The sequence below is a fragment of the Sinocyclocheilus anshuiensis genome, unplaced genomic scaffold (assembly GCF_001515605.1).
Source record: "Sinocyclocheilus anshuiensis isolate Anshui unplaced genomic scaffold, SAMN03320099.WGS_v1.1 scaffold447, whole genome shotgun sequence".
Taxonomy (NCBI): domain Eukaryota; kingdom Metazoa; phylum Chordata; class Actinopteri; order Cypriniformes; family Cyprinidae; genus Sinocyclocheilus; species Sinocyclocheilus anshuiensis.
Genome location: NW_015552615.1, coordinates 3,043,985 through 3,056,082, shown reverse-complemented (window position 1 = coordinate 3,056,082; position 12,098 = coordinate 3,043,985). Strand labels below are relative to the sequence as shown.

The 12,098-nt window shown below is 36.4% G+C and overlaps 1 protein-coding gene across 1 annotated transcript in view; it reads right to left on the bottom strand.

Moving 5' to 3' along the window:
- Positions 1–955: 955 nt before the first annotated feature.
- Positions 956–12,098, bottom strand: part of LOC107666082 (matrix metalloproteinase-24-like) — a 35,468-nt gene continuing 24,325 nt past the window's right edge. Inside the window, exons 5-10 of the mRNA XM_016457190.1 lie at positions 11,146–11,307; positions 9,552–9,766; positions 8,585–8,723; positions 6,250–6,441; positions 6,074–6,148; positions 956–2,526 (exon numbers count right to left, since the gene is read on the bottom strand). Of these exons, the coding sequence (XP_016312676.1) occupies positions 2,189–2,526; positions 6,074–6,148; positions 6,250–6,441; positions 8,585–8,723; positions 9,552–9,766; positions 11,146–11,307 (1,121 nt within the window). The 3' untranslated portion in view covers positions 956–2,188. The remainder of the gene's footprint in view (positions 2,527–6,073; positions 6,149–6,249; positions 6,442–8,584; positions 8,724–9,551; positions 9,767–11,145; positions 11,308–12,098) is intronic.

The window sequence follows — 12,098 nt, the reverse complement described above, 5'->3', positions numbered from 1 at the left end:
TAATGTGGTTATAGGCATGGCTTCACCTTGATTTCAAATTAAACTGTCTAGAATACCCTTATGTCTCCATTAATGATAAATAAATAGCTTTTCATATGATAAGCCTCTATTGTTACAAACCTTTCACTTGACCCTACGACAAACATTTCTAAAGATATCCACCTTTGATAAATACACTTTAGTTCTGTTAAACATTTCACCTCAGACACTGCTGAATGTTCAGTGTGTTAATATATACACATAATACTGGCTTAGCTTCAGAATTCCTCCTGTTTTTTCACAAAGGATTTAAAGAAAAGTAATGGTCACATCATGCATTTTTAATAATGCATGAAAGTGTAAATGTCCTCCAAGAGGCATTTGAGACTGATATTCTAGAGATGGTCTGAATCACATAGAAGGGTAAAGGTCATATCTGTAAATGTTGGTCGTCCCAGATGGAATTACACCAGCATACAGATGTTTGGGATTGCATATGCAATCCCCATAATGTGCATTTGCCAAACCGGGCCAATATATTGTACAGAAACGTATGGAAGTAAACAATTTTGTGTTTGCATATAGTTCGGGAGAAGGTTTATAGTCTGATAGTCTTCATTTTGCAGAAACACCTTTATGTGGATAGCAATGCATGATGTGACCATGTGTAAATACCCCTTGTGTTTATCCATTATTCTGCAAATAAATTTGACATATTTTGATCTCAATCTAGTTAGAGTAACTTCTGTAGCATTGCTACGAGTTGTCTTCCGTCACAAGCCATCCTCATATAGACAAAGAATATACTTTAACACTCTGAGCATTTGCTATATAAGATGTCAGACAGACATAATAAACACATAAAGCCTCTAAAGTATGGAACACACTATTGTGCCACATTGTCAAATTCAGTCCATGGCTTATCAGAGCAAGTGGTTTGCCGTCTTTTGTACCAGCAACAGCTCATCGGACAGATTCAGCACAAAGAGATGTGTTAATATGGTACAGTCAGACACACTTCACCATTAAATAGCACAGTCGAACCAATAAAAGCACCCGACAGACATTTTTGAGCTAAGTGTTAGACAATCCACACCGAACACATGAAAGTCACTTCAACGTAAGACATACAGCATATTACGTTCATTCGAAGAGGATGGATGAACCGTTGAGAGATTATCTTCGATAGGCAACGGTAACAAAGCTATTTCATATTCAGATGTGTTCATTGTTCATGTTCCTGCCTGGCACCAGTGTTTCAAATATTACACTTGGTGAAAAGGTAAGGTCATAGCAGGAGACCGTGCAAGATGGTTGGAAACATGACCTAATAAAAGCAAAATATAGAGACTGCAAGAAATCAGGCCAATTTTGACACAAATTACTCTCCTATAAAGACCTAATGCCATCAAAAAGAGATCCTCTTTTGTTGCCGACTGATAAAAACAGCAAAAGAAGAAAAGGAGTAGAGTACAGTAGCGAGTGGGAGGAGGTGTTAAGACTGCCCTAGTTTTTATAAATCATTCTTCCTACTCTGTGGAAATGGGTAGGCAGGTGAGGAAAGGAAAAAAATGCAAACAAACATTCAGATTGATGTTATGAAGCTAATTAGTTTGAAACTGCCTCCTAACCACCAATAAAAAACATGTTGAAGTCTTCAAGGAGTGCCAGCGGTGAACCTTTTACCCCGTAAATGACAAAAGACTGCAAGAATTCCTTGGTATTCTTTTCTATGGCCTTTCTACCTACATGGTTTTCAAGTCATTTTTTGTTGTTTTGCTTGTTTCGTTTTTTTGATAATACTTGAAATTCATGTACAAGTTTATGTTGACAACGAGACAAGGATTTGCTGGCGTTTCACAAATCTGCCGTTCCTCTAACTCTCCGGGAGAAGAGAAAGTGATGCTCTCGGTCAAATTGGAGTGATGGTTCCTCAACCGTTCAGACTTCACCTGGTTAGCATAAGGCCAGGGCACAACTTCAAACGTTCAATCCCCAGAAGTTTTGTCCGTTGGGCTCATGCTAAAAAATTGCAATATTTGTTGTAAAGTTCTGTCTCAAGTGGGAAGGAAGAGGATACTCCCTTTCCTCGTCTTTTGTTCCCATTCTGGGACAAGGTTGTTCTGAAAACAGGCACTGGTCAAACCTCAGCATAGTAGCCCTCACTTATGTTCTCAAGCGTTTGGGGTCCATCGCGCCCCCCGGTCCGTCATACCCACTCCTGCACGGGGTGTTTGTAGTAGGTCACGTTCTGTTGGACGTTCTTGTTCTTGAACTGGAAGATAGTATATACAAGGACCAGAATGCACAGTGAGAGGATGCATGGGATGACCACAGCGATTGCGTTTACAGTGCTGGGTACGTCATTAATGGCGACCATGATGTCAACGTCATCGTGAGGGAGATGACGGTCCTTGTTCTTTTCTACTTCCGATTGATCGCAGCCCATCCAGTCTTTGAGGATTGATTTTGGGTAGCCTGGCTCTACCGTTAACTTCTGGTTATCGAACTTCCAGTAATCCTTTCCTTTGTAAAAGTAGGTATAAACTAGAAAAAAAGCAGAGAAACAAGTTATCAGTACATTCCATAACCAAAATTCCGCTATTGGTCAACAAACAGACAGTACCGCCTCCAAACTCACACCATTGGTTGAGAGAATGCTGCTGGTGGAGATGCTCAAACAGAGAGAGAGATTTTGAAATGCCGCATACCCAGTGTTTGCTTATTTATAGTTATTAATCTAGTAAATAGTTTTTACATTGAAAAAAATTACACACTTCACTATCTGGAATCATTTGAGTTATGTATTAATTGGCATAATTTTATGACTGGAAATGTACTGACTGGAATGAGTTATGAGTGAAAAAAAGTTAAATCATTAACTAGGGATGTAACGCTGCACCCCCGAGCAAGGTTGAAAATCGATACGTGACGATTCAAAATGTTAGGATGTTAAACAAATGGCGATACAGTTGGGGGTAGGAGTTTATATGAATGTATCTCTGAGGGAAACTGACTGCCTTTAAAAAAAGTTTATATGGTATTTTCTTTTCATCTTGTCTCCATATAATGCATATTAAAGTAGTGTTTATAACTGCAGCGCAGCTTTGTTTACAGCAGCAACCAAGGAAATGCGATACTGTGGCTGTTCCATAAGTGCCACCTGCTGGCACAGAGTGAATTTGTGTTTTCATTCAGCCAATTTGCCGATTTTGTTTCATGCTGATTTTTTATGTTATATAGTATCACAAAACTAAAGTCAGACCATTTTGTTTTTGCTTCAAATTTCTAAATTATACAATCTAATTTCGATTAAAAACGTCAATTTCACAAAGAAATGTGCAGCATTTTGTCCAAGCAATAATAAAAGAACACCTTTTAATTTATGTCTTAAATCTCATTCAATAGTATTGTGAAATCAGTATTGTGAGTTGAGTGAATCGTTACATCCCTATCATTAACTGTCAAGCTAAAGATGTAAACAAACAGTTGTAAACATGAACCAATTCAAAAGCCATTCGAAAGCCATTCAATATAGACCTTATGTAGCTCCGCCCCTTTTCAGCACTGTGCTCTTTGTCTTTTGCCTTTAGTTTGTATTTCCACAGCGTGAAGGTAAGGTCGTACAAATTTATGAATGAACCACTTGTTTCAAAATCTTCCCAGTCTACTGACATTTATGTCATCAAACATTACAATGCACATGATAACTTTTGTTAACTCTACAATAAGTAAACCCACTTCACCCGCTAATTACTCTTTAACAGTAATGCTATAGAGCTGCTGCAAAACCAGAAGTTTAAAGACAAATTTCTAAAGATGGCTGCACACTTGTTTCTCCGACGCATAAGGTCAATAAGCAAATATTTGTCTTTACATGCAGGCAGAGATGCACGTCCTTTTCAGAAAGCTCAATTCATATTCATGATCACAAAAATAGCTGTCCTTGTAAACACTCAATGACACAGTATTTCAAAAAGTTGTTCCAGTGTTATACAATCCCTCAGAGAGCTGTCAGTCTGATTGCCAATGCCACATAAACAGATGTATTCGAGGCATTCATAAACCGAACCTATACGAGCACAGACCCAGAACTAGACGTAAATACCACGAATAAGCTTTAGACAGCAACCCCTGAGAGTGTGATTGATGAAGTGCTCGTAAGAGTACTTTCCCTGCTCTTACTCACGATCTTGCAGAGCAAGACGTGCCAAATCCCTCTTGCAAAATCTGAGTGACAGAAAAATCATGAGCTACGGGCAAACCAAATAGTCCATATAACCCTCTTGGCTTCTCCATCTTGTGTCCTGGCCCTAGGCTCCATGTTGAGATGGAGGTTATGACATGACTCGCAGAAAAGATGATCATTCCTACACTGGATAATACTCAAGAGAGAAGGAGGAGAAATCTGCAATTCTATGCAGCCACAGCAAAAATACTTGACTCTAGAGTATGACACTTGATGATTTACTATTCAACCTGACTGACACTAGCATCAACATCAGCCACAGCACAGGTGAGAATAACTGTTTCTCACTCATCATCCATAGTCAGTAGCCCGTTTTGGTTTCTGTAGTGCTAAACTTTAATTTTGATTCTGATTATTTACAAATCCTCACTTCATTCACATTTTAGTTATATATTCAATATTTTGTTGGCAATACAACATGAACCAACATATGGAATATTAGAATGTTTTTATCAAATATTTTATATTTTATTTTAAAAATTACATAAAATTATAAAAAAAAAAATTTTTTTTTTTTTCAAATTTTACATTTTAAAATGTTTGACTTTTTTATATTTGAAATAAATATAGAAAACATTACAGTTTATTACTATATTGTTTTTATCAAATATTTTATAAAAATAAAATGTTTTACAAATATTTGATCAAAATGTTTATGAAAGTCAAATGGATTTTTACATGTTTTAATTTTTTTTTTTTATTATTTGAAATATTTAAAATATAAATATATAAAATATTGTGGTTTATTGCTATATTGGTGCAGCATGTAAATAAAACATTTTAAATAAAATAAAATTATCGCTTGACATAGATTTCTCCTGTATTTAATTTCTTTCTAGCATCAAGTCGTTTCAGTCTTTTTTGACTAAAAACGTAGAGCAATTTAGCACTGGCATACATATCCAATGCTTTGAAAAGCTATTTATATCTAATATTGTTTTTTAGCTATATTGCCTAGTCATAGTATCACTTTAAAAGAATTAAACCACATTCCCTCTTTACATAGTACCTTCCAATGATTTCCAATCATTTAGACATTATGTTCTCTGCATTAAAACATTGAGGGTCATATGATCCATTATATAAGCTCTCTACCGTAAACATAACATCACATAATACAGTATCTTGCTACAGTCAGCTGCCATTTTGCTATATTTGTAATCATGCATCGATTGTGACTGAATTTTAATACCCAAAAGTTGTGTCTGTCTTTTCCTCCAGACCCTGTGCCAATCCAGACCGGCTATCAGATCACCGCTGAGGATGAGTCAGAGCCAAAACAGTCACTGTGACAACACAACAATATTGCAGCGACTGCGCCAAACAAACACTAATCAATTACTCTACAAGAATCAGTGGAACACAAGACCTCAGCGCATTTACTTCTATTACCTACACAATACAATACATAAGTATGCTGCGATAGATGAACACTGAGTCAAAATAGCAGCAGCAGATCATACATGCAATAAATAGTTCAATGCATTCATAATAATCTGAATAAACCATTCTTCCTCCAAGTCATTTCAATCATGCTTACCGTTCCCAAGCAACACCGCGTTAATATTAAATGTGCGCTTTCAGGTGTGCATTTATTGGTATTTTAAATCTGCTTCAAATGCAATTCATCCAATGACAACTATCCATTTTATAAAGCTTCGCTGATTATAATAGCAATTTGTTGCACTGCATTGCACTAGAGATTAGACCATACTACTCCAGAATGAAGCTCAACCAACTTGAACTCCTCAAACCAGAGGGAAGCAGTCAGATAAAATGCCCACCGATCACATGGCTGATTGCCACATTGAATATTGATCGGTTATTGGAAGCTCGATGACTCACATCCTTCTCGACTGATGAAGGCTCCTTGCGGTGCATCAGGGATGCCCTTCCAGACACTGATGGGTTTGGGATAGCCTGTTATTGGAAGCTCGATGACTCACATCCTTCTCGACTGATGAAGGCTCCTTGCGGTGCATCAGGGATGCCCTTCCAGACACTGATGGGTTTGGGATAGCCTGGGTCAGCCGTACTCTTCTCCTCATTGTAACGCCAGTACTGGTCGCCCTTGAAGAAGTAGGTTTTGCCCACAGGTTCCCAGCGTAAGGCTGTGTCGATGCCATCGCGGGGCAGACAGTTTCCCAGCTCTACCAGGCTGTGAGGATACCCGGGCTCTGCTGTAACCTCCTTAAAGACCCAGTATTTATCCCCTAGAATCAAAACAGCAGTAGATAAGATCAAAATTAAATGGATTATATTGAATTATACTATCGCATAATGAAACGATGTGCTTATCTACGCCACATATTTGTATATATATATATGGAAGCTTATTTACATCAAGGAATAAAAATTTAAGTGCAACATTTTATATACCAATTCAGTGTTTTTCCAAGCAATTCTGAGTTTATATCTCACAATTCTGACTTTTTCTTGCAATTCTAAATCTATCTCTCTTTTTTTCCTCCTTTAACAAAGTCTGCATTTAGCGATAAAAATGTAAGAACTGTGAGAATTGTGACAAGTTTGTTTCCTCTGAGTAAAAAAATAAATAAGGTGATTGCAGCTTTTTATTTCACAATTCTGACTTCTGAGTGCTTTTCTCCTGCGAGATATAAACTCAGAATTGCAAGATAGCAAGTTATCATTTTGACATGTACACTCAGTATTGCAAAATATACACTATACTATACACTTGCGACTTTTTATTTCACAATTCACAATGACTTATTTTCTTGCAATTTTGCCATTTATTCTTGCAGTTTATATCTCGCAGTTCTGTGACTGTCATTTCTTTAAAAAAATCGTAAAAAAAAAAATATATATATATATATGAATGACCCTGGACCACAAAACCAGTCTTAAGTCGCTTGGATATATTTTTAGCAATAGCCAAAAAAACATTGTAAAGGTCAAAATTAAACATTTTCTTTTAAACCAAAAATCAGTAGGATATTGTAAAGATCATGTTCCAAGAAGATATTTTGTAAATTTCCTACCGTAAATATATCAAAACTTAATTTTTGATTAGTAATATGCATTGCTAAGAACTTAATTTGGACAACTTTAAAGGCGATTTTCTAAATAGTTTGATTTTTTTGCACCCTCAGATTCCAGATTTTCAAATAGTTGTATCTCGGCCAAATATTGTCCTATCCTAACAAACCATACATCAATGGAAAGCTTATTTATTCAGCTTTCAGATGATGTATGAATCTCAATTTCAAAAAATTGACCCATATGACTGGTTTTGTGGTCCATGGTCTCACACACACACACACACACACACATATATATATAATTCCATGGTGGAACTAAGCTTCTATAGATACATGTCCAGTTATATTTCATCTTCTCCTTGATTGGATCATCATTTGATGAATTATTTCTACTATGATCACTATAAAACATGTCTTTTAAGTATTTAAATCTTTTTCAGCTTTTTTCGATTGCATGCAACGTTAATTGTGATTGTGCATTGAATTTTGCGAATAAAACGCAGCCTATAATGAGCCTAATCTTATTTTAAATGTGTTATTTCAGCACAGAGAGCACTTGGGTAAACACGTGGGTGTGTAGTTAGTGAATAAGATGCTGAAATGCCAGCATGACTTGAGTTCATCGCCCCTTTATCTATTAATACCGATGTGCATTCTCTGAGATAACCATAGGGCATCCTGCGAGCTTGTTTTCTCATGAAACATCACAGAACAGGAGACTCGGGCTATAAATATCTTACCCAACCTCTCCTTGCGCAGCACGACTGCGCCGGGCTAATTTAATGAGAAAGAGGGGGTGAGGACGGCGAGATGGGGAGAGATCGTTTGAGAGAAGGGGAGCGAGGGAGGAAAAGACAGAATAATAAAGTACTGGATGGATTCACTGAGGCTGTCAGGCCCAATGGAGGATAAACACTGGATAAATGCAGACCTTTCCTGAGATTAACCCACAATCTAACAGCATTTATCTCACCTTTAACTCAGTGTACCTAGGCTTGTATTAAAATGCTACATAAAATGTACAAGTGCTGATCTAGAATTAGTCAGCCTGAGCAAAATATGATGGTTTGAGTTGAAACTGATCCAAAGGCAACAGATGTTTAATGGATACAGCTTCTCTTTATTATCCAGGCCATATTCAGGTACTTAATTTGATGGCCTCGGGATGTATTTGGTATCATAATTTATAGTTATGACAAAAGATGTTACAAAACAATCAAAGTTATTAATACTAGCCTAAGGCTGCACTTTTCATATCGAGCAATAAACACTGGGTAGTTTTGTTAGTTTTTTTTTTTTGTAATATTCTTTCAATTAATGTCATAATATCTGTTGTACAAATAATAAATCTTACCTTTGAAGAACACAAATTTGCCATCTGATCTCTCGTAAGCAGCGTCAATGCGAGGAGGTAGACCCTTCCAGAACTGCTCTGTCAACATGGGATAGCCTTCCTGAACTTTGTTGTTGCGCAAACGCCAAAACCAGCGATCCTGTGACGAGTAAAAGAGATTATTTTTATCAATTACGGTATGTAATTTAGATCTTCAACTGAGTCGATTTCAAGTAGGGATGCATAATATTAAAATCTGTCTTAAAAATATTGATAAGCAGATAATTATTTTCACACTGATTAACTGATAAATGGCCTAAATAAAAAAGAAATAAAAATACTACAAGTGATTCTAGGCCATTATGATATAAATAATACAGTATAAAAATAATTTAAAGTTTTGCTAAAAAATTACAATTAATAGAGTTTTTAAAATAGGAAATGAGATTAAATATCCAATTTATATAAAATATAAATATTAAATATACAATTAAATATCCAATATTGAATAAATATCCAATTATTTATTCAATATTGTATGAAAGCAATAATTTTTTTTTTTTAAATCACCAATATCTTTATAATATATATCGTGCATACCTTCTTTCAACAAAACATATTGTATGAGTTTCTTTCTTCTGTTGAACAAAAAAGAAGATATTTTGAAGAATGTGGGCAGCCAAACAGTTGCTGGTAACCATTGACTACGCTGGAAGCTGTTTGGTTACCAATATTCTTCAAAGTATCTTATTTTGTGTTCAACAGAAGAAAGAAACTCATACAGGTTTGGAAAGACATGAGGGTGAGTAAATGATGATAGAATTTTCATTTTTGGATGAACAATCCCTTTAATATAAGGAATTACTTATTCTTGATATCACACACAACCAAATTTTACTAATATCAGCTAGATTATGGTAATTTTATTATGATCTGCTTATATAAACCATCTGTATCAAATACTGGAAAGAGAACTGATGCAACTCACCTTAAAAACAAACATCTCCCGTCGAAAGAAGGCCACAGTGTTGAAGTTGCCATCGCAGATGTTGGGTTTTCCATTTCCGGGAGAGGATGGCCGATCTCCAGAGGGTGGGCGAGCGGGGCGATGCCGGTCGTGTTTCCTCTCAGAGGTGGAGTGTGTGCGTCGGGCAGGTAGAGTAGGAAGAGGTCGGGTGGGCTCCAGCATGGCTGTGGGAATACCTGTAGAAGAACAACGTTTAGTCTTCTAAAAATAGCCAGCCATCCTGGCATATTCATGCTTAGTTCCTTGAAAATGATCATTTTGATACTTTTTTGATACGCTTTTGATACTGTTAATCACAACCTTTTACTCAATCGTCTGGAAACTGTCTTTGGTGTTTCTGAGACTGTTTTAACCTGGTTTTGATCTTACCTCACTGATCGTCAACAATTTGTTTGTATGAGTGGTTTTCGGTCTGAGATGGGCTCTGTCCTTACGGGTGTTCCTCAAGGTTCAATTTTAGGCCCCTTCCCTTAACTTTTTATCATTTACATATTTCCACTCGGACTGCTTCTAAGATCACTTGGGCTTAATTATCATTTTTATGCAGACGACACTCAGATTTATATTCATTCTAGGCCTGGTCAAAATTTGGATGTTCTTTTTTTAACACGCTGTATTTCTGAGATAAAAATATGGATGTCCGAAAACTTCTTGTGTCTTAATAATGATAAGACTGAGGTCTTGCTCACTGGCTCCTCCCATCAGCTTCGTAAAGCTGGCTCATTAATTTTAAGCATTGATGGCTCTGTTATGGTGTCACAAACTAAATAAAAAAATGTAGGAGTTATATTTGATTCGAGTCTGTCTTTTGACAATCATGCGCAGTACACTGTTGAGAACTCCTTTTTTCATCTCAGAAATATTGCTAGACTCCGTTCTATGCTATCCCGCTCTGTGACTGAAAGGCTTATTAATACCTTCGTTTTTTCTCAAATTGACTACTGCAATGCACTTCTTGTTTGGGTTGGGTTCCTAAAACCACACTTAACAAATTGCAATGTGTGCAAAACTCAGCTGCTAGGATCCTGACTGGTGCCAGGAAAAATGAGCATATTACACCAATTCTCCCGATCAGGTTCCGAGTTGATTTTAAAATCCTTATGCTCACATATAAGGCACTGCATGGTCTGGCCCCTCAATATCTGTCTGCACTTTTAACTTATATACACCCATTTATATACACCCAAGCGTCATTTACGGTCCTCACAAGCTGGTTTATTGGTAGTTCCACAGACACGGTTGCGCTCTGTAGGGGACAGGGCTTTCTCTTCCTACGCTCCTAGGCTTTGGAATGCACTCCCTCTACAAATTAGAGATGCACAGAACCTAAGTATTTTTAAATCTTACTTAAAAACTCCTTTTTTCAGGTTAGCTTTTTCTTGACTGTTTTGATTTTTATATCTTAGTTTGTTTTTAATTGGTTGTCATGTGTGTGTTGTATTTTTACTTGTTGTTTTATTATGTAAAACACCTTGAGAAACTGTTTTAAAGGCGCTATATAAAAATAAAGTTATTATTATTATTATAATAGAGGTGATAGAGATGATAACTATACCGTAGATTTTCTGGATCCCCTGAAGGTCGTCTAGAGGCAGTTTGAAGTTGTGCGTGTCCATGTACTGGTAGAAGGGGGCCATGATCGCACTGGGGTCGTTGGAATGTTCCAGACCCAATGCGTGTCCCAACTCATGTATGGCCACCAGGAAAAGGTCATTGCCTGAAAGGTAAAGGTTAAAGGTCAAACCATCTTTGAATCAGTACTAATCAGAACTCTATGTTGGATGAAAAATGTAACAGTATGGTATGTACTGCATGAATAAGAATATGGAAGCAGGAGAATTACCAGTGCAAAGCGTAAGGCTCTGCATATCTGATGTGCATTTTGTTAAAAATAGTCTGAAATAATAAGAGCTCCCATAGAAGTTCATAAAACGCTGAATCAGCAGTGAATAAATGTGTTCATTCTATCATTATAGGAATAGTTCACTCATAGTTCAGCACACTTGGGATATATAAGTAATGCACTACTTTTATGGTGCATTTGGTTTCTTTTGGAGCTTGACAGCATCCATACTCATTTGCTTTCATTGTATAATGCACCTGGGAAATTGCATATGCATATGAATATTAAGTTAAGAATCAACGTAAAAGTTAAAAGTTCTGTAAAAAGGTGTGGAATACAATTCTGCTGTCTTCTAAAACAAGGTGCAATCCATTTGGTTATAGTTATATATAGTTTTATATATATAACGTATATAGTTTAGAGAGGAACTGATGGTGACAGGAATTGACAGGAATTTCCCAACAGTTTTCCCCAATACTTGCAATTGCTAGTAAAAAACTCAGAATTGTGATTTTAGAACATTTAATATTTCTTGCAATTACGAGTTTGTATCCTGCAATTCTGACATTATTACCCATAATTGCAATAAATATAACAGTGCTGTCAAATTGATTAATCGCAATTAATCACATCCAAAATGAAAGTTTGTGTTTAATATGCGTGTA